Source organism: Brachyistius frenatus, unplaced genomic scaffold (assembly GCF_029030835.1).
Source record: "Brachyistius frenatus isolate BFR_SWC_R1_liver_20210118 unplaced genomic scaffold, ASM2903083v1 Contig_171, whole genome shotgun sequence".
Lineage (NCBI taxonomy): Eukaryota > Metazoa > Chordata > Actinopteri > Embiotocidae > Brachyistius > Brachyistius frenatus.
Genome location: NW_027210770.1, coordinates 451,072 through 475,957, shown reverse-complemented (window position 1 = coordinate 475,957; position 24,886 = coordinate 451,072). Strand labels below are relative to the sequence as shown.

Below are 24,886 nucleotides of genomic sequence, written 5' to 3'. Positions count from 1 at the left end.
ATGCAGCGTAAAACAGTAACCATCAGTTGCCGGTACCTGGGGGGGGGGGGGCTGACAGAAGGTGGAAGGTAAAGTGTGAAAGTGTGACATTCAACCGTCAGCCTGCAGTCAGAGATTCAGACATGGATAAGTTTAAGACGGTTGTTAACATGGCCAGCATGCAGACCAACCTGGGCTGCACGCTGGTCGCCCTGCTGACGGCGGGAGGAGAACACATCTTCTCCTCAGTGGTGTTCAGCTGTCCCTGCAACGGGCTCAACTTCGTGTACGGCCTGGTGTTCCTGCTGGTGCCGGCCCTGGCGCTGCTGCTGCTGGGTTACATCGTCAGTAGGAGGACGTGGAAGCTGCTGACGGGTGTGTGGCGGCGCCGGACCGAGCTGTGCCGCTGCAGGAGGCTGGCTGCAGCCTGCGTGGTCCTCTTCCAGATCAGCGCCGGCGCGCTGGTGGCACCGTCCAGCTGGATCGCTGTGGCTCTTCTCAACGGGAACTACTTTGAGTGCGCGATGAGCGGGACCAACGTGAGCTTTTACAACAAGCGTGTCTGCGGAGACCAAGAGCCGGGGGTGCAGTGTGAGACTGAGCTGCACAGGATCCCCTGCCGGGTGGGCAGCAGCGTCCCGCCGGCGGTCAGAGAAGATGTCCTGCTCACCCTCAGAGCGCAGTCTCAGGTCGGTACTTTAATCCTCTGGTTCAACTACAGGAGGACTGTTTTATTAGATTAACATAAAATAAAAAAAATTAAATCTTGTGCCTGTTTTACAAACTGTCTCAAACTTTGCAGCAGGTGCAGCTCCAAATTTGTAAGTACAGAATGTGACCACATCCTGTTTGTGTCTCATTCAGACTGTAATAAACCATTATGTGGTCCTCATCACACTGACCTGTAACAGTCTGCAGGGTTCAAACATCTTTTTGTTTAGTAGTTCCACGTTCCCTGTGACTCTCAGTGTGATCTGACCTGATGATAATCACTCTCTGCTGACCACAGATCCTGGGCTGGATCCTCATCGCCTCCATCATGCTGTCCAACATGCTGCTCAGCTGTTTGGTCCGGTGCTGCTCCCCCATCAGCTACCTGCAGCTGAAGTTCTGGAGGGCGTACGCTCAGGAGGAGAATAGCCTGATGGACTCACATGTCACCAAACACGCCAAAGAGCTGGCCGACAGGAACCTCCAGAGCTTCTTTGACCAAACACCTCCCGGAGACCTGAAAACCCCGTCCAGCCACGACTGGATGAAGATCTCCTCCCTCTACAAGTTCAGCTCCAAGAAGCTCTACTATAGCATGCTGCACCAGTACGTGGAGAACTACGAGGAAACCGACAACGGCAGGATGAAGATGGCTTCAGTCAAGTCCAGTGAGTCAGCTGACAACAACCCTGCTGTTCTGGATTTTGTGGATGGCGGCATGATGACAATGTGAGGAGGAGTTACAGCATAGAAGGACCGTCTGTGTGAGAGGGAAACCTCAAGAACATCACACAGCTCCGCCTTCCCACACACACACACACACACACACACACACACACACACACACACATACGACATGGGAGGCTGTGGTTCAGATGGTAGAGCGGGTTGGCCACTAATCAGAAGGTGAGTGGTTTGATCCCCAGCTCTTCCTGTCCACAAAGTACAATGTGTCAGAATCGCCCAAAATGGCGACTAAATTCAAAATGGTGGACTTCCTGTCGAGTTGACGTAACGGTGCAATGTAACTTTTTTGTGTGTCGAGGTGTGATACACGTGTCCACCAGATTTCGTGAATTTAGGTAAATGTGGCCGCTGGGGCATCTCTTTAGGGGGCGCTCTCGAGCCATTTGGCCGCGCCCACTTGCGACTCCACTAGAATGCGAAATTTTTCGCCGGGAGACATGTGTGTATTCACTTTCATGAGTTTTTCAATATGATAAAGCCTCCAAAAAGGCAAATCACTTTACGTAAGGATAAGAACGTCGAACGACCAAGAACATTTTTACGAAAAACAATAGGGCTTTCGCACCGATGCTCGGTGCTCGGGCCCTAATAAAAACCTAAGTTCCTTCAGATTCAACCATACTGATCCTGTGTGTCTGCTGTATGACTACCCAGAATGCAGTGCAGCACACAGCAGACTCCATCCATCATCCATCCATCATCCATCCATTATCAATCATCCATCATCCATCCATTATCCATCATCCATCCATCCATCTATCCATCCATCCATCTATCATCCATCCATCCATCCATCCATCCATCCATCCATCCATCCATCCATCATTACATTACATTACATTTCATTTAGCTGACACTTTTATCCAAAGCAACTTACAATAAGTGCATTTCAACCATGAGGGTACAAAACCCAGAACAACAGGAATCAAGTAAGTACAATTTCTTCAAGAAAGCGAAACTACAAAGTGCCATCAGTAAGTGCCATTTTAAGTGCTACTAAAGTTCTACTGTTCAAGGTAAAGTCGGAAGAGGTGTGTTTTTAGTTTGTGGCAGAAGATGTACAGAGTTTCTGCTGTCCTGATGTCATTGAGGAGCTCATTCCACCATTTAGGAGCCAAGACAGCAAACAGTTATGATTTTGTAGAGTGTTTAGCTCAGTGAGGAGCAACAAGCTGATTGGTAGAAGCAGAGCGGAGGGAGTGGGCTGGGATGTAGGGTTTGACCATGTCCTGGATGTAGACTGGACCCGATCTGTTCGCAGCGCGGTACGCAAGTACCAATGTTTTGAAACGGATGCGAGCAGCTACTGGTAACCAGTGAAGGGAGCAGAGGAGGAGCAGGAGGAAGAGGAGGAGGAGGAGGAGCGGAGTAGTGTGAGTGAATTTCGGGAGGTTAAAGACCAGTCGAGCTGCAGCATTCTGGATGAGCTGCAGAGGTGGGATGGTACTAACAGGTAGACCTGCCAGGAGGGAGTTACAGTAGTCCAGACGTGAGATGACCAGAACCTGGACCAGAACCTGCACCAGAACCTGCGCCGCCTTCTGAGTGAGAAGAGGACGTAGTCTCCTGATGTTGTGCAGCATGTATCTACAGGAACGCGTCGTTGCAGTGATGTTGGCGGTAAGAGAGAGTTGACTGTCGAGTGTCACACCGAGGTTCCTAGCAGTCAGGGTCGGGGATAACAGAGTAGTCCAAGGTAGTAGTCAGGTCGAGGGTGGGAGAGTCTTTCCCCGGAAGGAAGAGCAGTTCGGTCTTGTCCATCCAGCCATCCATCCATCCACCATCCATCCATCCATCCATCCATCCATCCATCCATCCATCCATCATCCATCCATCCATCCATCCATCATCCATCATCCATCCAACCATCCAGGCATTCCCCCATATGGAAGGCTGTGGCTCAGAAGGTAGACTGGGTTTCACACTAATCGGAAGGTTGGTGGTTCAATCCCCAGCTCCTCCTGTCCACATGCCTAAGTGTCCTTGAGCAAGACACTGAACCCTAAGTTGCTCCCGATGGTGTACCATCAGTGTGTGAATGTGCTCCTGATGGCAGCACCTTGCATGGTGATCTGTCTCATTAGTGGGTGAATGGGAAAAACATGTTAAAGCGCTATACAAGTACAGACCATTTGATTCATCAATATTTTGCTTGCTGTCTTACAAAATGTGAACAGACACCTTTTAGCATATTAAAACTGTGTTCATTAGAAAAGGATTTAATAAATGCCAATATTGTTAATTTACTAATTCATTGCCCAAATGTATTGAACAGGCTCAGCATGAAACTGATGCCTTTTAATCCTCATCACTTTCACCCTCATGTGGAGGACATATTCCTCTCATGTTGGACGTTTGTCCAATAATTATTACAGTGTCTCATCCTGGCTGTCAGATCAGGTACTCCTAGTCCTCCGCTTGTCTCCTTCTTTTTCTTTGTTCAACTTTACTATTAAACCTTTTATTATTTTTTTTAAGATGAGAAGGTGACAGGATGAAGAGGAGGTGACCAGATGAAGATGAGGTGACAGGATGAAATATTTTCTGTGAAATATTTAAACCTGCTGAGGTTTATGTCAAAGTGAAACTCAACGTGATGTGAAGAAGTTTGTGTGTTTTTTGCAGTGAGAGCACGTTGGGGGGAGGGCGGAGGGGTGCTGACAGAAAGTGGAAGTGAAAGTGTGACATTCTCCGTCAGCCTGCAGTCAGAGATTCAGACATGGATAAGTTTAAGACGGTTGTTAACATGGCCAGCATGCAGACCAACCTGGGCTGCACGCTGGTCGCCCTGCTGACGGCGGGAGGAGAACACATCTTCTCCTCAGTGGTGTTCAGCTGTCCCTGCAACGGGCTCAACTTCGTGTACGGCCTGGTGTTCCTGCTGGTGCCGGCCCTGGCGCTGCTGCTGCTGGGTTACATCGTCAGTAGGAGGACGTGGAAGCTGCTGACGGGTGTGTGGCGGCGCCGGGCCGAGCTGTGCCGCTGCAGGAGGCTGGCTGCAGCCTGCGTGGTCCTCTTCCAGATCAGCGCCGGCGCGCTGGTGGCACCGTCCAGCTGGATCGCTGTGGCTCTTCTCAACGGGAACTACTTTGAGTGCGCGATGAGCGGGACCAACGTGAGCTTTTACAACAAGCGTGTCTGCGGAGACCAAGAGCCGGGGGTGCAGTGTGAGACTGAGCTGCACAGGATCCCCTGCCGGGTGGGCAGCAGCGTCCCGCCGGCGGTCAGAGAAGATGTCCTGCTCACCCTCAGAGCGCAGTCTCAGGTCGGTACTTTGATCCTCCGGTTCAACTACAGGAGGACTGTTTTATTAGATTAACATAAAATAAAAAAGTTGTGCCTGTTTTACAAACTGTCTCAAACTTTGCAGCAGGTGCAGCTCCAGAATGTGACCACATCCTGTTTGTGTCTCATTCAGACTGTAATAAACCATTATGTGGTCCTCATCACACTGACCTGTAACAGTCTGCAGGGTTCAAACATCTTTTTGTTTAGTAGTTCCACGTTCCCTGTGACTCTCAGTGTGATCTGACCTGATGATAATCACTCTCTGCTGACCACAGATCCTGGGCTGGATCCTCATCGCCTCCATCATGCTGTCCAACATGCTGCTCAGCTGTTTGGTCCGGTGCTGCTCCCCCATCAGCTACCTGCAGCTGAAGTTCTGGAGGGCGTACGCTCAGGAGGAGAATAGCCTGATGGACTCACATGTCACCAAACACGCCAAAGAGCTGGCCGACAGGAACCTCCAGAGCTTCTTTGACCAAACACCTCCCGGAGACCTGAAAACCCCGTCCAGCCACGACTGGATGAAGATCTCCTCCCTCTACAAGTTCAGCTCCAAGAAGCTCTACTATAGCATGCTGCACCAGTACGTGGAGAACTACGAGGAAACCGACAACGGCAGGATGAAGATGGCTTCAGTCAAGTCCAGTGAGTCAGCTGACAACAACCCTGCTGTTCTGGATTTTGTGGATGGCGGCATGATGACAATGTGAGGAGGAGTTACAGCATAGAAGGACCGTCTGTGTGAGAGGGAAACCTCAAGAACATCACACAGCTCCGCCTTCCCACACACACACACACACACACACACACACACACACACACACACACACACACACACACACACACACACACACACACACACACACACACATGGGAGGCTGTGGTTCAGATGGTAGAGCGGGTTGGCCACTAATCAGGTGAGTGGTTTGATCCCCAGCTCTTCCTGTCCACATACCTAAGTGTCCTTGGGCAAGACACTGAGCCCCAAGTTGCTTCTGATGGTGTTCCATCGGTGAGTGAATGTGTGTGAATGTACACCTTGACTGGCAGCTCAGTCTCATGAAAGGGTGAATGGAAAACCACGTAAAAGCGCTTTGAGACTGTAAGGTGAGGAGGTACAAGTGCAGACCATTTACATGATCTGATGACAGTCTGAAGAATGCAGCAAAACGTTGTATTTAGTTGAAGGTGAACATGTTGATATTGAAGTAGAAAAATAAAATCCAAAGTGCCTTAAGATTCAACCACACTGATCCTGTGTGTGTCTGCTGAATAAACCTTTTTTTTTTAAGTGAAGATGACAGGATGAAGAGGAGGTGACAGGATGAAGATGAACAGCAGACAGAGAGGAGAGTTGCCTGACATTCACTTGTTTACCATCTGTGGTGTTCAACAGGATGTGTTTAATCATGTTGGTACACTGAAGAACTCACCACTTCCTTTTTACTGATGTCAGACTGAACAGATGAGAACATTAGTGATGAAACTTGTGTGTCTATGAAACACGTGACAGTACTGCACACACACATTTAGCCTGTCTGTAGTCAGTGTGAGGATGATGATGATAAAGAGCGTGATCTGGATGATACACAGCAGCCTCAGGACTTCCTCCTGTGGGACTCCAACAGTAAAAACCACTAAGAGGATGTGAGCACTTCCTCATCCCCTCTCCGTCCTCTGCTCTGATGTGGTCTCCATGGAAACGCCTCAGTAGATCGGTCGTATGCTGCAGGATTTACTTCATGTAGAACTTTCCCTTCTCGGTTTCACGTGTTCCCGCTGCAGGTTTATGACTTGTATCTGAAGAGAATTTTTTTTTTCCATATCAATAAAAGAGAGTCACAGTAAACAGAACCAGCTGCAGAACATGTGTACAGCTGTTTCCTTCTTGTTACCAGTGTGAGATAGTTTTAGGCTGCAGTCAAGATGACATCACAGTCACAAGACACCAGACCGTAATCAGAAAGTGGACCAGCAGGATTTCTGTTGATGCGTGTCTGAATAGAGCTGCAGGATGTAAACAGAGAGGAAGAGTTGTTCGGGCTGGGCTGAACCGCTCTGTTAGGATCAGAGACATATGGAGAGAAGGAGGGGGGAATGAGGGAGGGGGTGAGGCAGGGAGTGAGGGAGTGTCAGATTGAGTGCAGGAGGAGCCTGGAGTGAAGACAGGCAGATGAAGGGAGGGGCCCTCTGTCCTCAGCAGACAGGAATGACTGCAGGCTGCAGACACACACTCTCCGTTGTTGTGTTCCGGTTATGTTTCGTTCCTCCCGGTTGTTCCTGACGGTTCCCGGCCGAAACCATGGACAACTTCCAGACCGTCCTGCGCTTCTTCCTGAACCAGAAGTCCACCATCGGCTACAGCTGCATGGCTCTGCTGACGATCGGCGGGGAGCGGGCTTTCTCCATGGTCTCCTTCCAGTGTCCGTGCAACCACGACCAGAACTTCGCCTACGGGCTGACGTTCCTGCTGGGCCCCGCCGTGGTGCTGCTGGTCCTCGGCCTGTTCTTCAGCAGCCGGCTGTGGCGGCTGTACACCGGCTGCTGCCTCAACCCCATGAAGCTCTGCCCCCGCGGCAACTGCTGCAACTGCCTCCGAGCATTCACGAGTATTTTCACCAGAGCGTGCGTGGCTCCGATCATGTGGCTCTCCGTGGCGCTGCTCAACGGGACCTTCTATGAGTGCTCTGTCAGCGGGCTGGACGACAACCTGGTGGTGGATCTGTTCTGTAAGAACAAGACGCTGAAGTGCCGGGAGGAGCTGGCTCGGGTTCCCTGCGACCGATCCAAACTGTCCAAGGACGAGCGCATGGAGCTGCTGCTGATGTTCAGGGCCCAGTCGCAGGTAGGAAACACACACACCTGCTCTGAGAGAGAACTGACACTCGGCATTACACTCCAACCCTGATGATGTCACAATGATGTCATCAGGCTGCAGAGGTCAAACACCAAAACACAAAGCCTGCATTACAAACGGGAAATGTGGAGGTCAGAGGTCGAGGGTGTTTATGAGGCAGGGAGGGTCTGATGGACAATGAACTCCAGCTGCATTATGGGAAATGTAGGATCCAATGGGAGTTTCTTCGTGTTTAAATTTTAATAAATTTTGCCCGCTCCTGTAACTTTATTAAAAGTACCTAAAAAGACTTAAACACTTAAAGTCAAAAGATAAATTTAAACTTGGGCCACTGACGTGAGACTGAATCCCAGGTGCCTCGTCCCCTCTCTAATCTCCCATCACTGGGGGCGGCACGGTGGTGCAGTGGTTAGTATTGTCACCTCACAGCAAAAAAGGTTCCGGGTTCGAATCCGGTCCTGGGCCTTTCTGTGCGGAGTTTGCATGTTCTCCCTGTGCTTGCGTGGGTTCTCTCTGGGTTCTCCGGCTTCCTCCCATCATCCAAAAACATGCACCTCAGGTCAGGTTACCTGGCGCCGCGCTAGTGGCAGCCTGCTGCAGCATCTCCCCCCTGAGAGCCCCTCCCCCCCCCTGCTGTAGCGAAGACATTTCCCCTCGGGGATTAATAAAGTGTATAAAATCAAATAAAAATGAAATCATGCACCTTGACAGCGTCTCCTGTTCCCGCTGTGTGTCGGCAGATCCTGGGCTGGTGCATCGTTATCCTCGCCGCCGTTGTCGGCCTCCTGGGGACCTGCTGCAAAAACTGTCGCTCCAAGGTCAGCTACCTGCAGCTCACTTTCTGGAAGCGCTACATGCAGAAGGAGAAGGAGCGCTTCGACGACTACGCCACCAAGCTGGCCGAGAGGAACCTGCACAGCTTCTTCGAGAACAAGAACCCGGATCCGTTTACTTTCCCCGACCACAAGGCGTGGGAGGAGATCTCCGCTCACTACACCTTCTCCAGGAGCGAGCAGTGCTACAGCACCTTGCAGCGGTACGTGGAGAGGAGCGACCGGGACTTCTCCCTGGAGAAGAGGCCCGTCATGGAGCTGGAGGATGGAATACCGATGATTTAAACTGTTCATCAGCGATTAAGCACGGACGCTGCAGGAAGTGACAGACGGAGAAGACACCGTGACTCTCATCTCTGTTGGTCCTCCAGTCTGTCTACTGCATGTGAAAGTCTGACTCAGGAAAAAACGCACACAGCTGCCTTTAAGCACGTTAACCAAAGAAGGAGGTCTGTTCCACGCTGGTGGTTCGACCTCCACACGACCTCTGTAACACTGCATGCATTTAACACCTTCGATTACTAATATTGATAATAAATGTTGTCTAACTTCAAATTTGCAAATTAACTTTTAAACTAAGTTGAAGTTTAAAGAAATGAGCTCAACACCAACTTGAAACGTGTCGTTCTGTTACAGTGTAGTGATTTTAATCAGTAAACCTCTGATAAACAGCATTATGTTTACAGCAACAAACATGCACACGTTGTACACAAGACTTACATGCGAGTATTTCCTTATATACGCTGTAAATTTTATACTTCAGACTGCACTCTCAGACACTCACTGAGTGACAAGTTGATGTTAACATCAAACAAACCTAAAATCAGGACTAACACACTCATCTGTATAAACTAGAATCACCATGTAGAGGTTGTCTGCCTCCTCCGACCACTCAGGGTGGAGTTTCTACATCATCCACCTCTCATGAACAAAATAACCCCTACAATAACTACACAGACGGAACTGGTACAATTTACTTACTGTACGTCATCTACTCTCAAGTCAGGGACAGTTTACACAGAGTTTAATCCTTTAACTGGTGGAGACAAGTGTTTCCAAGGGAGTTTCCCAGCATGCATGCCTGGGCATGTGTTGCCATAGTAATTAGTTGGCTTCTGATTTTTCTACAAATAGAGAAATGTGACCAATATGTTAGTGAAGGCAATTAGTGAACCTTTTTGAGCTCAAACCTTTCTTTGTTTCCAGCAGCATGTGAAGACATTAAAAGAGTATAAAGAGAGAGTATACAAAAATTGGGAAGATGTGAAAATGTAAATAAGAACAAAATTAAATAAAAATTAACAATTAACAATAAACAAAAACGAAAAAATAGACCAGAGACAACATCAAATGTTGAAACTGAGAAATATTCTTAGTTTTATAAAAAAAAAAAAAAATTTGCTCACTTTGAATTTGATGGCAGCAACACGTTTCAATAAAGTTGGGAAAGGGTCATCTTTATTATTGTCCTGCATCACCTCTTCTTTTAACAACACTGTAAATGTTTGGGAACTGAAGAGACCAGTTTCTGGAGTTTTTCCTTTGTCATATTTTTTCATTTCATTATGCTCCAAATGTTTTTCAATGGGTGACAGGTCTGGACAACAACCTGGATGGTCCTTCTCCTCTTTAGTACAGAGGATGGGGCATCCATCATTTTCAAAAATAATCTAAAATTTGTATTAATCCGACCACAGGACAGTTGTCCACTTCACCTCAGTCCATCTTCAATGATCTCTGGTCCAGAGAAGGCGGTGGTGTTTCTGGATCATGTTTCTATCTGGTTTCTTCTTTGGAGAGTTTTAACATCATTTGTGGATGCAGCGATGAACTGTGTTCACAGAAGATGGTTTCCACAAGTGTTCCTGAGCCCATGCAGTGATTTCCACTCCAGAATAGTGCGTTTTTAATGCAGTGCTGCCTGAAGGCCCGAAGATCACCACCATCCAATATTGGTTTCCAGCCTTGTCCCTTGTGTTCAGAGATTTCTCCAGATTCTCTGAATCTTTTAATGATATTATGAACCGTAGACGATGAAATCCACTAATTCTTTGTAGTTTTACGTTGGGGAAGTTTACAAAGACTGGACGGGGTTCAGAGCAGAGCAATGAGACTGTGAGAACTACTCCAGTAAACACTCTGTGGGTAGGAGCTGCAATGACAACTGAGAAGAAAGAAACAGCCATTAATGGAACTGGACTCAACTGAAAGGATTTGGAAACAGCCCACCGCTAAGGTTAGAAATGAATCCTGGGAGGAGACTGAGAAATGAACGAGAGGTTGGATGGAAAACAGAAAAGATGAGTCTCTAGGGTTTCACCTTCAGGTCATGTTTCAAGTAACTGTCCTCCAGTGATTCTCCCTGATCCACATGTTAATGTGCAGCTTCTGGTCAGTACGACATTATTACAAGGAATGGGTGAAGAGGTGCGGTACTGATGGGTTCCTGCTCAAATGAGTGTTAGAGGCAGTGAACAAGCAGATCAACTGATGGAGTCAGGAGTAGAAGAAGAAGAGGTGGAGCTGAGGCCTGGCAGAAAGAGAGCGATGAAAACGTCACTAAAGATCCAGAAGTATTTAGATGAAAACCAGTATTCAGATAAACCAACACCATCAATCTACATACAAAAGGTGGCGGTATACACCATTAAAGCTGGTTTATTAAACAATAAATCAGAAGAAGCAGAAGAAGACGACGACGAAGAAGACGTTGTCAGTTGACAGCAGAGTGGCAGTGACGCTGGATGTTGAAAACAGCAGAAACACCGTCAGCTCTGAGCGTCTCTTCGTTCCTATATTAGATCCATTCAAAGCTTCAAACATTCACATCTCTCCCGAACGAACAGCGCGCAGCTAACTGTAGCTAGCTGCTATCAGACCAAACAGCGGAGCACCGATATCGTCGATCACCGTCGAGTCGCTGGAGGCGGCTGAGCACCATCAAGCGCACGCGGCGTGTCAGCATCAGCACAGCGGTGATGATCGTACCGAGTTCCAGATAACCTGCCGCCGCACAAAATGACAGACTACGCCGAAGAGCAGAGGAACGAGCTGGAAGCCTTAGAGGCCATCTACCCGGACTCGTTCACAGGTCGGAGCTGCTGCAGTAACGTAGACACGAGCGCGCAGCTAGCTCACAGCTAGCAGCTGGACGGTGCTTCTGAGTTTAAAGAGAGATGCAGCTAACGTGGTTTTCTCCCTGTAGTTTAACATTAATGTGGCTCCCTGTAGTTTAACATTAATGTGGCTCCCTGTAGTTTAACATTAATGTGGCTCCCTGTGGTTTAACATTAATGTAGATGGGAGTTTAGAGCTGCACGCCGGGACTGAGAAGCTGTTCCTGTCGGCCTGCCACTACATTACATTACCCGGATGATAAACCAAAGTCCATTCATATTCCGTGTGATTCTTCTCAAACTGAGAAACTCCTCGTAAAATCGATTCTCGCACAGGTTTCCTGAAGTCCCCGTAGGGTGGTGTTTAAGTCGGCACGTACAGAGTAGATACTTAAGTTCACTGCGTAATAATAAATATGATGTTTATAGAGATAACGGGGTCAGTGGTCATGACAGCTACTCAGGTTTTTAATGATAAAACTGAAGAGACAGCTGGACTTCCTGGCGGGAGTTTATTATTATTCTGAACTGAATTTCCTCCACAGAATGAGACATTGTCCGTGACAGTCTGCAGAGCAGTCATCAAATGGTCTCATCAGTTTATGGAACATTAAAGTAAACCTGTGAGTCCAGCAGCAAGATGTCGCTCTGATGGTTCTGGTTCTGTGTGTCCGCAGTGCTCTCAGAAGATCCCACCAGCTTCACCATCAATGTGACGTCGGACGCAGGGGAGCACGGTGAAAGTGAGTCCGCTGCGTGACTGTGTGATGAAGACTCGGGTCATGATGATGAACTTTGAAGATAAGTTTGGTGATATGAATGGTCTGTTTTCTGTTTGCAGCTGTTGAAGCGACTTTAAAGTTCACGTATGTGGGGAACTACCCGGATGAGCCTCCGCTGTGGGAGATCCACTCCCAGGAGAACCTGGAGGACAGAGACATGGAGGACATCCTCAGCTTCCTGCAGCAGCAGGTCTGTCCTCACGTCCAATGCAGTGAACGTGCTGCTGTTCAGTCCGACAAGTCTTCTCTGCAGAGTTAACCAAATATTACGACCTGAAAATATGCGAACTAATGGAGCTGTTAGACTTAAGACAGACACTCGGTTCAGTGTGGATCCACTCTGAAATAATAATAATATGTTATTACAGGCCTGGAGGAGATGACTAATAAGTTGCTGTCTGATGCACATATAAAGAAGTGTAATAATAACGAACTCTGTGTGTGCGTTCCTGTGCAGGCAGAAGAAAACCTGGGTATGGTGATGATCTTCACGCTGGTCACAGCTGTTCAGGAGAAACTCAATGAGATCGTGGACGCGATGAAGAACAGGCGAGAGGAGGAGAAACGGAGGAAAGACAGGGAGGCAGAGGAGGCAGAGAAGGTGGGAACACTACTCACGTGTGTGTGTGTAGTGTGTCTGTGTTTATGTGTGTGTGTGTGTGTGTGTGTGTGTGTGTGTGTGTGTGTGTGTGTGTGTGTGTGTGTGTGTGTGTGTGTGTGTGTGTGTGTGTTCTCCTGCAAGGACATCATACAGCTGCATCACCGTGGAGCTCACTTCCTGCTAAAACCAACACAGCTTCAGAACCTGTGGCACAGATGTCCTGCGACAAACACACAACAGCATCACCACACTGATACACAACATACCCATCAAACAAACACACTTCTAACACATCATGGAGCAAACGGAGTATGTGTTCCAGTACAGAACATTCAGATCCTAAAAAAAACAATGATCACGTTACTTCTGGTACAATCTTCCTGCCATGATGAGCTGAAGTCGCCCTCCATAACAGCAGGTGGCGCTATGATGAGTCAGTTTAAATGTGCCAGTGTTCTGTCTGTCTGCTCAGGTATGAGTTCATCCCACGGACTGTATATTAAAGTGTTTGTAGCTTCAGGGTCTGAAAAATTTGGAAATATGCTGCATTACCAGCGAGTGCCACTAGAGGTCGGCTCCAAAAAGCCTCCGGCTCCATAGACTCCCATTCAACTTCTCTCATCAAATCCAAAGTGAATAAAATGTGTCCATCAGTTATCTCGGTGTTGTTAGCTAAAGTCACTCCTTCTTATTAGTTTTCTGGAGGTCCATCTGAAAATAATCCCTCATTCATTAGAAAAGAAGATTCAAGAAGACCTGTTTTTGGGGGCGTGTCTGTTTGATTGACAGGTCTGTGGTGCAGTCAGGTTACAGCTATCGGTGGGCGGGATGTAGTATCTTCAGGTTTCTAATCAGATCACCGCTGGCTCCTCCCCCAGCTTTCATGTGACTCCAGGAGTCACATGTTTTTGTCCATTTTAGGTAGTCAATGTGAATTTCTAAGGTGTAGCTCTCAGCTGCCTCTGAGTTGTGAATTTATTTCTGGAGGTCCATAAATCAAATGGGTCCACATGTATTTTTTGTCATCATCAGTGATGGACCTGACAGAAAATGCTGCATCGTTTGTCCCAGAGAGCTTTACAGTGTCCGTCCAGGTTTCTGTTTTTGACCTGTCAATCAAACAGCCCTTCCCCCAAACATATGTGCGTTAGAGTCTTATGTAGGGGTGATGAATTATTTCCAGAAGGAGGGAGTTTATCTCATGACACCATGATGACTTGTGGAAAACATTTTCCTGACTTTGTGTTTCAGGAGGGAACTTAATGCTTTTTCAGTGGGAATCTGTTGGAGCCTCTAGTGGCCCTCAGTGGTACTACACTGTAAGGCACTTTTTCTAGGCTTTTCAGACCCAGAGTCTATGATCATTTTCATATATAGTCTGAGGCAGAAACAAAGCACATTTAAACTGACTCAGAGCACCACCTGCTGGTATGGGGGACGGCTCATCGGCAGGAAAGACGGCCAGAAATCACATGATATGTTTAGTAAACATGCTGTTTTTAGTGAACTTGTCTGACAGGTATGTTGTATTTCAGTGTGTTGATGCTGTCGTGTGTTTGTGCAGGACATCTGTACCACAGGTGTGTTGGTTTTTAGCAGGACGTGAGCTCCATTTAACGACAAGCAGAGCGGAGACTTCCTGTCCTCTGACTTCAGATGTTTTGTTTTGTTGTTTTTTGTTTTGTTTTGCTTTGTTATGTTTAATTTCATTTAGTTTTGTTATTCGTTTCGTTTTAATCGTTTTGTGTTTTGTTTGGATTTGTTTAGTTTTATTTTTGTTTGCTTTGGTTAGTTTTGTGTTTGTTGTGTTTCATTTCGTTTTGTTTTAATCGTTTTGCTTTGATTTGTTTTGTTTTATTTTGTTCAGGTCGAGGTCAGTAACAGGAAGTTAAGTTCATTGCTGGTTGAAGAAGTGACGTCATACATGTAACACGCATTTTGTGTGTTTGACAGGTGGCGTTCCAGGGCACCGTGGTCACCATTGAAAACTTCCTGGCGTGGAAAGCTAACTTTGAGATCGACATGGACGAGCTGAGGAGGAAGAGGCAGAAAGAGGAGGAGCAGGCGGGAAAACACAAACTGACCGGTAAACGGGCTCTCCGACTCCTCTCTGCAACGACGACCTCATAAATACACAAACATGTACAACAGGTGTGATGTTTCCTTACCAGGTAAACAGCTGTTCGAGACGGACCACAACCTGGACACCTCCGACATCCAGTTCTTGGAAGACGGTAAACAAACCTTTGTTGGTTTAAAGGAATATGAAAGTAATGCAGATGACTGAATATTAAAGTGTGTTGTTGTCACATCGTAGGAAATGTTTAAATACCTGAATCTCAACATGTCTGACCTGCTGTCTTCTTCTGCAGCTGGAAACAACGTGGAAGTGGACGAGTCCCTCTTCCAGGACATCGAGGACTTGGATTTGGACGAGGACGACCCGGACTTTGACCCTTTAGAGATGGGCAGCGATGAGGACTGAAGCAGGACGGAGACAGAGGACTGCTGGGGACGTCAGGACCGCACTGACCAGACACACCAAGAAGCTCAGCTTTTATTTTGAAAGACTCTTGAGTAGATGGAGAGGAAACACCGACAGGGTTATTGTTCTTTTAACAATTAAACTCCCTGAGAAACATATGTCTCCGCTCTGGTGATGTTTGACATGAAGGTTGTCCCGGTGACAGAACAGAGAGACGGCAGGACAGAGAGACTTCAGGACAGAGAGACAGTGAAAAGTCAGGCTGGAGAGACGGCAGGACAGAGAGACAGTGAGACATCAGGACAGAGACATCAGGCAGTTTTATATTTACACTTCATTAAATGTACACTGTAGTTTCCTAAAGAATCCCACAATGCACTGCTTCAGCTGGGCTAACAGGTAAAAGTGATTGTTGTGTGTCAGACAGCCACAGATCAGCCTGTCCCATGTGGAGGTGGTTTTCTGCGACAGCAGGGGGCGCTGTGGAGGCTTCGGCACACATCAGGATGAAAGACCAACAGACGTGTTCTCAGTGCATCACTGTTTAATACGAAGAACTGAATCACATACAGGATATTATAAAAATAGATTTACATGTGGCAGTGTGTCATCACAGAACCAGAAACAGAGGGAATACTCCCGTCTCCACTGAGACGACGTCATCATGACATCATCACAGACTGTCTCGTGTGTCCACATCCATCAGAGCCGTCCTCCCTGTCAGTCCGTCCACGGGAACCTGTTGCGTTCAGGACCCCTGAGGTTCAGAGGAGGAGGGACCGGGTCCTGGTTCTCAGGGAGGGTTCAGGTCCAGAGCAGGTCCGTCTGGTGTCAGTGTTTAGACGAGTGAGGTCAGTGAGGTCACAGGATAACCAACATGGTGTACTTCATCACATCTGTAAGAACACGTCAGACAGGTGTGTCTCTGATGACATCATGTGATGACACACCTGCACCTCCTACATCAAGGTGTACACAACATTCAGAATCTCTGGGCCTGAACAGAACTTCACCTGGTTCCCCCCGAGCAGATGGTGTTGAGGTTAAGCTCCAGTCTGACTCCATCAGGTCATGTGACTCTGGAGGACCTCAGGTGGACTGTCCTCTCCTGACGTGACCCCGGAGCAGACAGAACCGTGAACCCGACCTGAATCTGTGATACTGTGAACTCGCCTCGTACCGAACAGTGACTGTCATGTGACAGAGGACCCGGCTGGAGACAGACAGCACTGCACTTTGGAAAACAGCAGTAGAGTGTAAAGTGTAACAGACTGAAATGGAGAAAGACTGAATCACATGTTTTCTGTACACGTCATTATCATGAAGCTGCAGCTGTGTGATCACTGAATGTCCCTGATGTCCCAGATGAAGGACAGAGGGAAGTCCTTCATCTCTCGGTGGAAGACCTCGTCGAACCTCTCGTTCTGGGCCACGGTGAAGTGGTTCTTCCAGTCCCCGATGGTTCCTGGAAGAAGACAGAGAGGATGTTACAACTGAGGGACAACGCCGACTCAGCAGCTCTTCATCTCACTCTTCTGTTTCCAGCTCGGACGAGTCACATGTCCCGTGTCCCACATATTGAGGCGATGTCTCACATTTTGATTGGATGTAGTTTTTAAACTTTAACTCTGCAGGACAGACACTTTTAATAAAATCTACTACAACAGAAACATCCCTACTGAAACTCAGAGACAATGAGCAGAAAGAAGTCTGCAGCGCCCCCTATCGTCCAGCTCAGCAGGCTGGACTGCTCAGACTCCCTCAGCGTTGGGAACGTGTCCCACATTGTCCCACACAAACATACTTTGTGCCTCAAACTTGTGCTGTGTTCCAGATGTTGTACTTCTGTACTAACTCTCTCTATTCTGAGTGCATCAGTGTGTTCACACTGCCAGTACAGAAACATCAGAAGTACCAAGATGAAGCACTCAGAACGCTCCAAAAAAAGAACTCTGGACACTTTCCACCCTCTCTTGGCTCCGTAAAGGAAAGAGTGGGACCTCCAACGTAAAGGATTTTCAAATTAAAGCATCTGAGGAAGCTGCAGCTGTTCCTGAACACAAAGTGTTTCTTTTCCACTGCTGCTGCTGGACAGAAGAATCAGTGTGTTTATTGAGTGTGTTAAACAGAGAGCACAAAAACATGTTGATTTCTGGGTAAAATAATTAAAGCTGCAGATACTTTGGAGGGTGATGTGTTCACATGATGAGGTAAATGTTAGGTAAGAGTCCTAACATGGAAGAGTACTATTAGTAGGTTTACTGAGGGAGGATGTCATCTGGAACACAGCAGAACTCTGGATCAGAGGATGGATGATGTGTCTGCTGCCCCCTCGTGGCCACAGAGAGGTATTACAGCCCCTGTGGAGAGCAGTGGAGATGTGCAGGCTCCTGCAGCTCCCGGTGGTATTATACTGTATCAGTAGGTACCATCACAATGATGAGATGACATGAGTCTTCAACTGAACCTCACTGAAGCTGATCATGTGATCATCTTCATACCTGCTCATCACCACCTGCTTCAGCCTCTGTGCCCATGAGGTCAGAGTTAACAGCGCCATGGAGACAATCAGTGAAGCAGGAAGTAGTCACCTTTTCTCATGAAGCGGCCCTGGTGGTGGTTCAGCAGCTCACCGGGGACCTGCTCGTAGCTGGCCTGAGGGATCTTCTTCATGTTGTGGAAAGTGCTGTGTGTCACCACGCTGGTCAGCTGATCATCACTCAGGTCTTTACCCAGGAACACAGAGATCCTGTGGATGGCTGACTGCAGGTCCTGAAAACACAGACACACAGCACACACTGAGTCACACTCACACTGACTATGGTGAACACCGTGTCACATCTTCCAAAAGATCACACTAATGTAAAGTCGTACTTGAATCATTTCTTCATATGTGATGAACAGCATGTTCATGTCCTCCCTGTGTGTGTACCAGGTCTTCACGTGTTCAAACCAGCTGCTACCGAACACTAAGAACAACACGACATGTCAGCATCACACCAGAGATAGCGCAACACAACGAGAGACAGAAGAAGAAGAAGAAGAACAAGAAGAAGAAGAAGAAGAAGAAGAAGGCTCCGCCCACCGTCTCCTCTCATGAACTTCTCAAAGAAGTCGTCGAAGTCTTTCGGGGTCTCCAGCATGTTGGCCAACTTGTGGAAGTGGAAATAAGACACCAGGACGTCTTTGGGGTTCCTCGCCACGTAGATCACCTGGAAGACGTTGATACGTTTTGATCCGATATCTCCAACATAACCTGCCCTGGACCAGCTTAAGTTTGCAGCATCAGTTACCATGGTGATCTAGCCACCTTAAAAGAGAGCCAGTTTGGTGACACTGACAACCCTTTAGTCTCAACATACCTCGCTAACCCACTGATCTCATTTCGTAGTTCACCCCTCTGTTAACTGTCCTGTTTACTGTCCTGTTTACCCTCCTGTTAACTGTCCTGTTTACTGTACTGTTTACCCTCCTGTTAACTGTCCTGTTTACTATTTACTGGTATGTTTACTGTAATGTTTACTGTCCTGTTTACCCTCCTGTTAACTGTCCTGTTTACTGTACTGTTTGCTGTCCTGTTTACCGTCCTGTTAACTGTCCTGTTTACTATCCTGTTTACCCTCCTGTTAACTGTCCTGTTAACTGTCCTGTTTACTGTCCTGTTTACCCTCCTGTTAACTGTCCTGTTAACTGTCCTGTTTACTGTCCTGTTTACCCTCCTGTTAACTGTCCTGTTTACTGTCCTGTTTACTGTCCTTTTTACTGTCCTGTTTACTGTACTGTTTACTGTCCTGTTTACTGTACTTTTTACTGTCCTGTTTACTGTACTATTTATTGTCCTGTTTACTGTACTGTTTACTGTCCTGTTTACCATCCTGTTTACTTTAATGTTTACTGTTGACTGTCCTGTTTACTGGACTGTTTACTTTACTGTTTACTGTCCTGTTTACTGTTTACTTTTAAATGTTGACTGTCCCGTTTACTGTTGACTGTCCTGTTTACTGTTAAATGTTTACTGTCCTGTTTACTGTCCTGTTTACTGTTTTGTTTACTGTTGACTGTTGAATGTCCTGTTAACTGTTTACTGTTGACTGTCCTGTGTCTGTTCACTGTTTACTGTCCTGTTTACTGTTGACTGTCCTGTTTACTGTTAAATGTTTACTGTCCTGTTTACTGTTGACTGTCTTGTTTACAGTTTACTGTCCTGTTTACTGATGACTAACCTGTTTACTGTTGACTGTCCTGTTTACTGTTGACTGTCCTGTTTACTGTTTACTGTCCTGTTTACTGCTGGCTGTCCTGTTTACTGTTCACTGTCCTGTTTACTGTCCTGTTTAATGTTGACTGTCCTGTTTACTGTTCACTGTTTTTACTGTTGACTGTCCTGTTTACTGTTCACTGTTGACTGTCCTGTTTACTATTTACTGTCCTGTTTACTGTCCTGTTTAATGTTGACTGTTCTATTTACTGTCCTGTTTACTGTTAACTGTCCTGTTTACTGTTTACTGTCCTGTTTACTGTTCACTGTCCTGTTTACTGTTCACTGTTGACTGTCCTGTTTACTATTTACTGTCCTGTTTACTGTTTACTGTTGACTATCCTGTTTACTGTCCTGTTTACTGTTTACTGAGTTTAATACTGCTGCAGGGACAGACTGCCCAGTGTAAATATGACATCATCAGTGTGAGGCTGTGTTTTCATGCAGGAACCCTCCTGAGGCCTGAAATCGTATTTCTGATATCATGTTCCTCCTGCACTCTGAAACATAACAACATGCTTCAGACTGAAGTGTAACATTCAGTCTGAAACTAAAGTGAGGAATGAACTCATCATAGATCTCATCTGAATCCGAGGCTGGGGTCGTTTCCCTGTCATGCTTCACAGAGGATGAAGCTTTTCCTGTTTCTTGTGTCTCTGGGTTAGACTGTGTTTTACTGTCCAACAGTACAAATAGCTCAGAGAGGAAGCACTCAGAGGAGGAATGTGAAACCCTGTTCACAGATCTGATGAAGCCTCCTTTATCTCCCAGAACAGGAGCGTGACCTTTGAACCCCTCCGCTGCACAAAGGGATATCTGTGTCCATACAGATCAGACAGGCAAGTCAAGTCCGGGAACTTCGTCTTTCAGAAACGTCCCCGCCCCCTTTTGAAGGAAAACAAACGACTCTCTCCGTAGACTTCAATGTAAAACAGCGTTACTAAATTAATCCGTTGTAAACCAGCGGCTCAACGTGACTTTAGAAATGCACGGCGGCACCTTCTCTAGGTTTTATATTTCTACTCTGCCTGCCAGAGAACACGCTGGGTAGATAAACAAGTTTAATTTGACCCCTCCTTAGTCACTTCAGTCTTCCCTTCTGCAGAGTGGTGCCATAGAGCTCTTCTATCAGGCCATAACTGGGAAACAAATCAGAGATAAGAGTTTTTCACATCACCGTTGGTGCAATTAACTACACAGCAACTCTTTGGCACAGCGTTATTATTTAAACCGGTTAGTTTAAAGCAGAAGTCTCAACTTCCTCCGATTCTCCGTTGATGTCAATGCAACGCAATGTCAATGTTTTCCCCCGGAAAGGGGCGAGGCCATGAGAGCCCGCCCTGGATGACGAAGCGTCGGTCTGATCTACGGAAACAAGGAACAGGTGAAATGTTCATGTGATATATCTTTAATGTTTAACTCTGTGGAGACCTGCTGGAGCTGCAGCGGTCCTACCAGGGACAGGTGAGACACACCTGGTCAGAGCGCACCTTACTGACACTGACACACTGATGAACACACAGACACACTGATGAACACCTGGACCTGCAGAGGTCCTACTAGGGACAGGTGAGACACACCTGGTCAAAGCTCACCTTTCCCTTCTTGTGGTTCAGAGCCGCAGGGAGGAAGTGGTGCTGCAGGTGTGTGACTCGGAGGCGGGGCGACGGAGCCACGATGAAGGCCTGTCTGTGACCTTTGACCTCGATCCAGGGGATGATATCAGCGTTGGAGTGCTTGCTGAGCCCACTGATGGCCGACACGTCGCCCTGCGCCTCCAGGAGGAGCAGGATCTGCTGCATCCAGATGGTCCCTGTCAGCAGGAGAGAGACGGGTCAGAACTTCCTCCTATTATCACCTCATCATCAGCACCTCCTCATCACATCAGCAACTCCTCATCAGCACCTCATCTCTGCCGGGGTTCAGGAGGAGGTCAACTCTCTGGATGAGAACACCCTCCCTCCCCCTCTACAGTCCCTGTTTGGCTACAGATTAATTTGACCCTCTGCTCTATTCCCCCCTTCTCCTCCCCCTGTACCACCCCTCCTCTACAGTATGTGTCTTTCTCCTCTCTCCTCCTCTCCCCCCTCCTCTACAGAACATGCCTTTCTCCTCTCTCCTCCTCTCTCCTCCTCTACAGTACCCCCTCCCTCTACAGTATGTGTCTTTCTCCTCTCCCTCCCTCCCCCTCTTCTACAGTACCCCTCCCCTCTCCCCCTTCACCCTCCCTCTATAGTACGTGTCTTTCTCCTGTCTAACTGATTCTCTCCAGCCTGTTCAGAGGAACATCCATGTGAGCTGTTGAACATATGATCAGTGTTGTTCTTCGTCTCTCTGCTGGGCTCAGAGTCTCAGTCTGCTCATCATCATCATCATCATCATCATCATCATCATCATCATCATCATCATCATCATCATCATCATCGTCATCATCTTCCTCACCTGATTTGGGGTATGTGACGACGAACACGTCAGAGTCCTGGATGTCCAGGTGGTAGATCTGGTCCACGTCGTCCGGGTCGTGAGTGCCGCGGATCAGCTTGAAGCCTCTGTGTGGTATCAGTTCATGTTCTGGAGTCGGCCCTTCATTTATCTCCATGACGGCTGAAACAGTCACAGATCAGGAGTGAGTTTCTGTTCTGGAGCTCCCTGCAGTCTGATCCTCAGCCTTAATATCATCTATTGATACTCATCCTGATCACATATTTACATTAATATCATCTATTAATACTTATCCTGTTCACATGTTGACATTAATTTCATCTATTAATACTCATCCTGTTCACATGTTTACATTAATATCATCTATTAATACTCATCCTGATCACATGTTTACATTAATATCATCTATTAATACTCATCACATTCACATGTTTACATCAATATCATCTGTTAATACTCATCCTGATCACATGTTGACATTAATATCATCTATTAATACTCATCCTGTTCTCATGTTTACATTAATATCATCTATTAATACTTATCCTGATCACATGTTTACATTAATATCATCTATTAATACTCATCCTGATCACATGTTTACATTAATATCATCTATTAATACTCATTCTGTTCTCATGTTTACATTAATATCATCTATTAATACTCATCCTGATCACATGTTTACATTAATATCATCTATTAATACTCATCCTGTTCACATGTTTACATTAATATCATCTATTAATACTCATCCTGTTCACATGTTTACATTAATATCATCTATTAATACTCATCCTGATCACATGTTTACATTAATATCATCTATTAATACTCATTCTGTTCTCATGTTTACATTAATATCATCTATTAATACTCATCCTGTTCACATGTTTACATTAATATCATCTATTAATACTCATCCTGATCACATGTTTACATTAATATCTATTAATACTCATTCTGTTCTCATGTTTACATTAATATCATCTATTAATACTCATCCTGATCACATGTTTACATTAATATCATCTATTAATACTCATTCTGTTCTCATGTTTACATTAATATCATCTATTAATACTCATCCTGATCACATGTTTACATTAATATCATCTATTAATACTCATCCTGTTCTCATGTTTACATTAATATCACCTATTAATATTCAGCCTGATCACATGTTTACATTGATATCATCTATTAATACTCATCCTGATCACATGTTTACATTAATATCATCTGGTAATACTTACCCTGTTCACATGTTTACATTAATATCATCTATTAATACTTATCCTGATCACATCTTTACATTATTATCATCTATTAATACTCACCCTGATCACATCTTTACATTAATATCATCTATTAATACTCATCCTGTTCGCATGTTTACATTAATATCATCTATTAATACTCATCCTTTTCTCATGTTTACATTAATATCATCTATTAATACTCATCCTGATCACATGTTTACATTAATATCATCTATTAATACTCCAACTGTGAAAGAGGAAACAAGACCACCTGTTTTGAGACAAAGTTCAGAGACATCCTTCAGACTGTACCTGCTGTCCTCTGTGCTCTGTCCAGTGCTGAAGACACGGTGTCCCCCTCCTGTGAGCCCAGTTTGTTGTCGGATGTTCCTCCTCTCTGTGCGCTGACAGCTGGAGATGCGCACCGACCGCTTGATTTTACGCACTGAGGGAGCAGCTTGCAGAACAAATAGAGGACTTCCCGCTCCCACCACACCTCCGCAGATACCGTGATGTCAGAGCAGAGGAGGGAGGACGGGGAGGTCACACAAGCAGCGCTTGTCACCTGATAAAAGCCCGGATGTGTCTCCGAGTCCGGACTGGAGCCACCGCAGGACGCCGACACGGGAACAATCTCCGGCTCGTCACGTGTTGATGTTGCAATAACAGGACACACACACACACGCACAGTTTCAGGTGATGATCCAGAATTCTTCAAACTTTATTCAACTGCTCAGAAAAGTGTTCAACCAGCTTCAGACATCCAAACGACATGAAACTGTCGTCATGTTTTGTTTCGTGTGGACTGTCCCTTTAACGGCAGCGATGCTCTCTGACAGGAAACTAAACCTCAACACCTCCTCAGACAGAAGTGTTCCTCCTCCTCCTCCTCCTCCTCTTCAGGTCAGCAGCAGCACATCTGGCTGCAGCGCTGCACATCTGGCCGCTGAGCTCTGGCCCTCTGCAGATGGACTGGGGCTCCAGTGACACATTCTGGACCAGACTGCATGTCCAGATCCTCCCACACAGCCTTGGGCTCACAGGGACACCCACAGTTTGGAGGCTGCTCTCTGTCCACACCAACAGCTGTGACCTTATGTCCTGAGGAGACCTTCCTCTGAGAAGAGCTGCTGTTCTCTGGTCAGTCAGCAGAAACAACTGATTTAATAAAGTCAGTTATCAAGTGAAACAACTGACACGTTCTGGGTTCAACGTCTCTCAGCTTCATGTTGGCACAGAACAAGTCATCTGCTCTGTTTTTATAAACCTTATAATGAGACTAACAAACCAATCAAACAGAAACAAAAATTACTCATTAGTTTTATTTCTGGGTGTTTCAGTGATCGATTCGTATTTGCTGTTTTCAAGGTCAGAAGTGAATTCATGCTTAAATTCATAAATCAACCATTAAATATAAGTGATCATTAAATCCATCCTTCATTCCTGATGGTGGAGGAGCTACAGGGAGTTCACCAGTCAGATCTCCCACAGAATATCCATTAATATCCAATGTTTATGTCCCTGA

General features: G+C 46.5%; 5 protein-coding genes across 7 annotated transcripts; 4 read left to right on the top strand and 1 right to left on the bottom strand.

Annotated features, from left to right (window-relative positions):
- The first annotated feature begins 81 nt into the window (after nt 1-81).
- On the top strand, nt 82-5,969 carry LOC138632010 (calcium homeostasis modulator protein 6-like). 2 transcript variants are annotated; one of them, XR_011311784.1, is made up of 3 exons: nt 82-668; nt 989-1,596; nt 5,643-5,969. XR_011311784.1 is itself a non-coding variant. In XM_069717261.1 (3 exons), exons 1-3 carry the CDS (start codon nt 123-125, stop codon nt 3,917-3,919), a joined length of 981 nt encoding a protein of 326 aa, XP_069573362.1. In that variant the 5' UTR covers nt 100-122; the 3' UTR covers nt 3,920-3,962. The 2 variants fall into 2 exon arrangements, 1 of the variants encoding a protein (XP_069573362.1); XM_069717261.1 differs by lacking the exon at nt 5,643-5,969 and adding an exon at nt 3,916-3,962 and having other exon boundaries at nt 100-668; nt 989-1,419.
- Nucleotides 4,141-5,579, top strand: calhm6 (calcium homeostasis modulator family member 6). Its single transcript, XM_069717262.1, has 2 exons — nt 4,141-4,702; nt 5,001-5,579. Exons 1-2 carry the CDS (start codon nt 4,157-4,159, stop codon nt 5,433-5,435), a joined length of 981 nt encoding a protein of 326 aa, XP_069573363.1. The 5' UTR covers nt 4,141-4,156; the 3' UTR covers nt 5,436-5,579.
- Nucleotides 5,970-6,895: 926 nt separating the features above from the next.
- On the top strand, nt 6,896-10,956 carry LOC138632014 (calcium homeostasis modulator protein 5-like). 2 transcript variants are annotated; one of them, XM_069717267.1, is made up of 2 exons: nt 6,896-7,570; nt 8,323-10,956. In XM_069717267.1, exons 1-2 carry the CDS (start codon nt 7,028-7,030, stop codon nt 8,698-8,700), a joined length of 921 nt encoding a protein of 306 aa, XP_069573368.1. In that variant the 5' UTR covers nt 6,896-7,027; the 3' UTR covers nt 8,701-10,956. The 2 variants fall into 2 exon arrangements, with proteins under 2 accessions (XP_069573368.1, XP_069573367.1); XM_069717266.1 differs by having other exon boundaries at nt 8,294-10,956.
- A 145-nt stretch (nt 10,957-11,101) lies between these two features.
- On the top strand, nt 11,102-15,557 carry rwdd1 (RWD domain containing 1). The gene is made up of 7 exons (XM_069717268.1): nt 11,102-11,506; nt 12,209-12,274; nt 12,373-12,503; nt 12,771-12,914; nt 14,868-15,000; nt 15,086-15,148; nt 15,287-15,557. The coding sequence occupies exons 1-7, from the start codon at nt 11,434-11,436 to the stop codon at nt 15,397-15,399; spliced, it is 723 nt and encodes a 240-aa protein (XP_069573369.1). The 5' UTR covers nt 11,102-11,433; the 3' UTR covers nt 15,400-15,557.
- A 368-nt stretch (nt 15,558-15,925) lies between these two features.
- On the bottom strand, nt 15,926-23,900 carry LOC138632012 (amine sulfotransferase-like). The gene is made up of 7 exons (XM_069717263.1): nt 23,674-23,900; nt 22,100-22,261; nt 21,253-21,470; nt 18,485-18,611; nt 18,274-18,368; nt 17,991-18,171; nt 15,926-16,864 (listed from the first exon to the last, which is right to left on the bottom strand). The coding sequence occupies exons 2-7, from the start codon at nt 22,254-22,256 to the stop codon at nt 16,740-16,742; spliced, it is 903 nt and encodes a 300-aa protein (XP_069573364.1). The 5' UTR covers nt 22,257-22,261; nt 23,674-23,900; the 3' UTR covers nt 15,926-16,739.
- Nucleotides 23,901-24,886: the final 986 nt, after the last annotated feature.

Excerpts from the sequence above, each read along its gene's own strand:
- calhm6 (XM_069717262.1), top strand. The coding sequence starts at position 4,157 with ATGGATAAGTTTAAGACGGTTGTTAACATGGCCAGCATGCAGACCAAC. Across the intron at positions 4,703-5,000 it reads CCCTCAGAGCGCAGTCTCAG|ATCCTGGGCTGGATCCTCAT; the intron begins GTCGGTACTTTG and ends TGCTGACCACAG.
- LOC138632012 (XM_069717263.1), bottom strand. The coding sequence starts at position 22,256 with ATGGAGATAAATGAAGGGCCGACTCCAGAACATGAACTGATACCACAC. Across the intron at positions 18,612-21,252 it reads TGAACCACAAGAAGGGAAAG|GTGATCTACGTGGCGAGGAA; the intron begins GTGAGCTTTGAC and ends AACGTCTTCCAG. Across the intron at positions 18,369-18,484 it reads GAAGTTCATGAGAGGAGACG|TGTTCGGTAGCAGCTGGTTT; the intron begins GTGGGCGGAGCC and ends TGTTGTTCTTAG.
- rwdd1 (XM_069717268.1), top strand. The coding sequence starts at position 11,434 with ATGACAGACTACGCCGAAGAGCAGAGGAACGAGCTGGAAGCCTTAGAG. Across the intron at positions 11,507-12,208 it reads CTACCCGGACTCGTTCACAG|TGCTCTCAGAAGATCCCACC; the intron begins GTCGGAGCTGCT and ends GTGTGTCCGCAG. Across the intron at positions 12,275-12,372 it reads CGCAGGGGAGCACGGTGAAA|CTGTTGAAGCGACTTTAAAG; the intron begins GTGAGTCCGCTG and ends TTCTGTTTGCAG.
- LOC138632010 (XM_069717261.1), top strand. The coding sequence starts at position 123 with ATGGATAAGTTTAAGACGGTTGTTAACATGGCCAGCATGCAGACCAAC. Across the intron at positions 669-988 it reads CCCTCAGAGCGCAGTCTCAG|ATCCTGGGCTGGATCCTCAT; the intron begins GTCGGTACTTTA and ends TGCTGACCACAG.
- LOC138632014 (XM_069717266.1), top strand. The coding sequence starts at position 7,028 with ATGGACAACTTCCAGACCGTCCTGCGCTTCTTCCTGAACCAGAAGTCC. Across the intron at positions 7,571-8,293 it reads TGTTCAGGGCCCAGTCGCAG|CGTCTCCTGTTCCCGCTGTG; the intron begins GTAGGAAACACA and ends GCACCTTGACAG.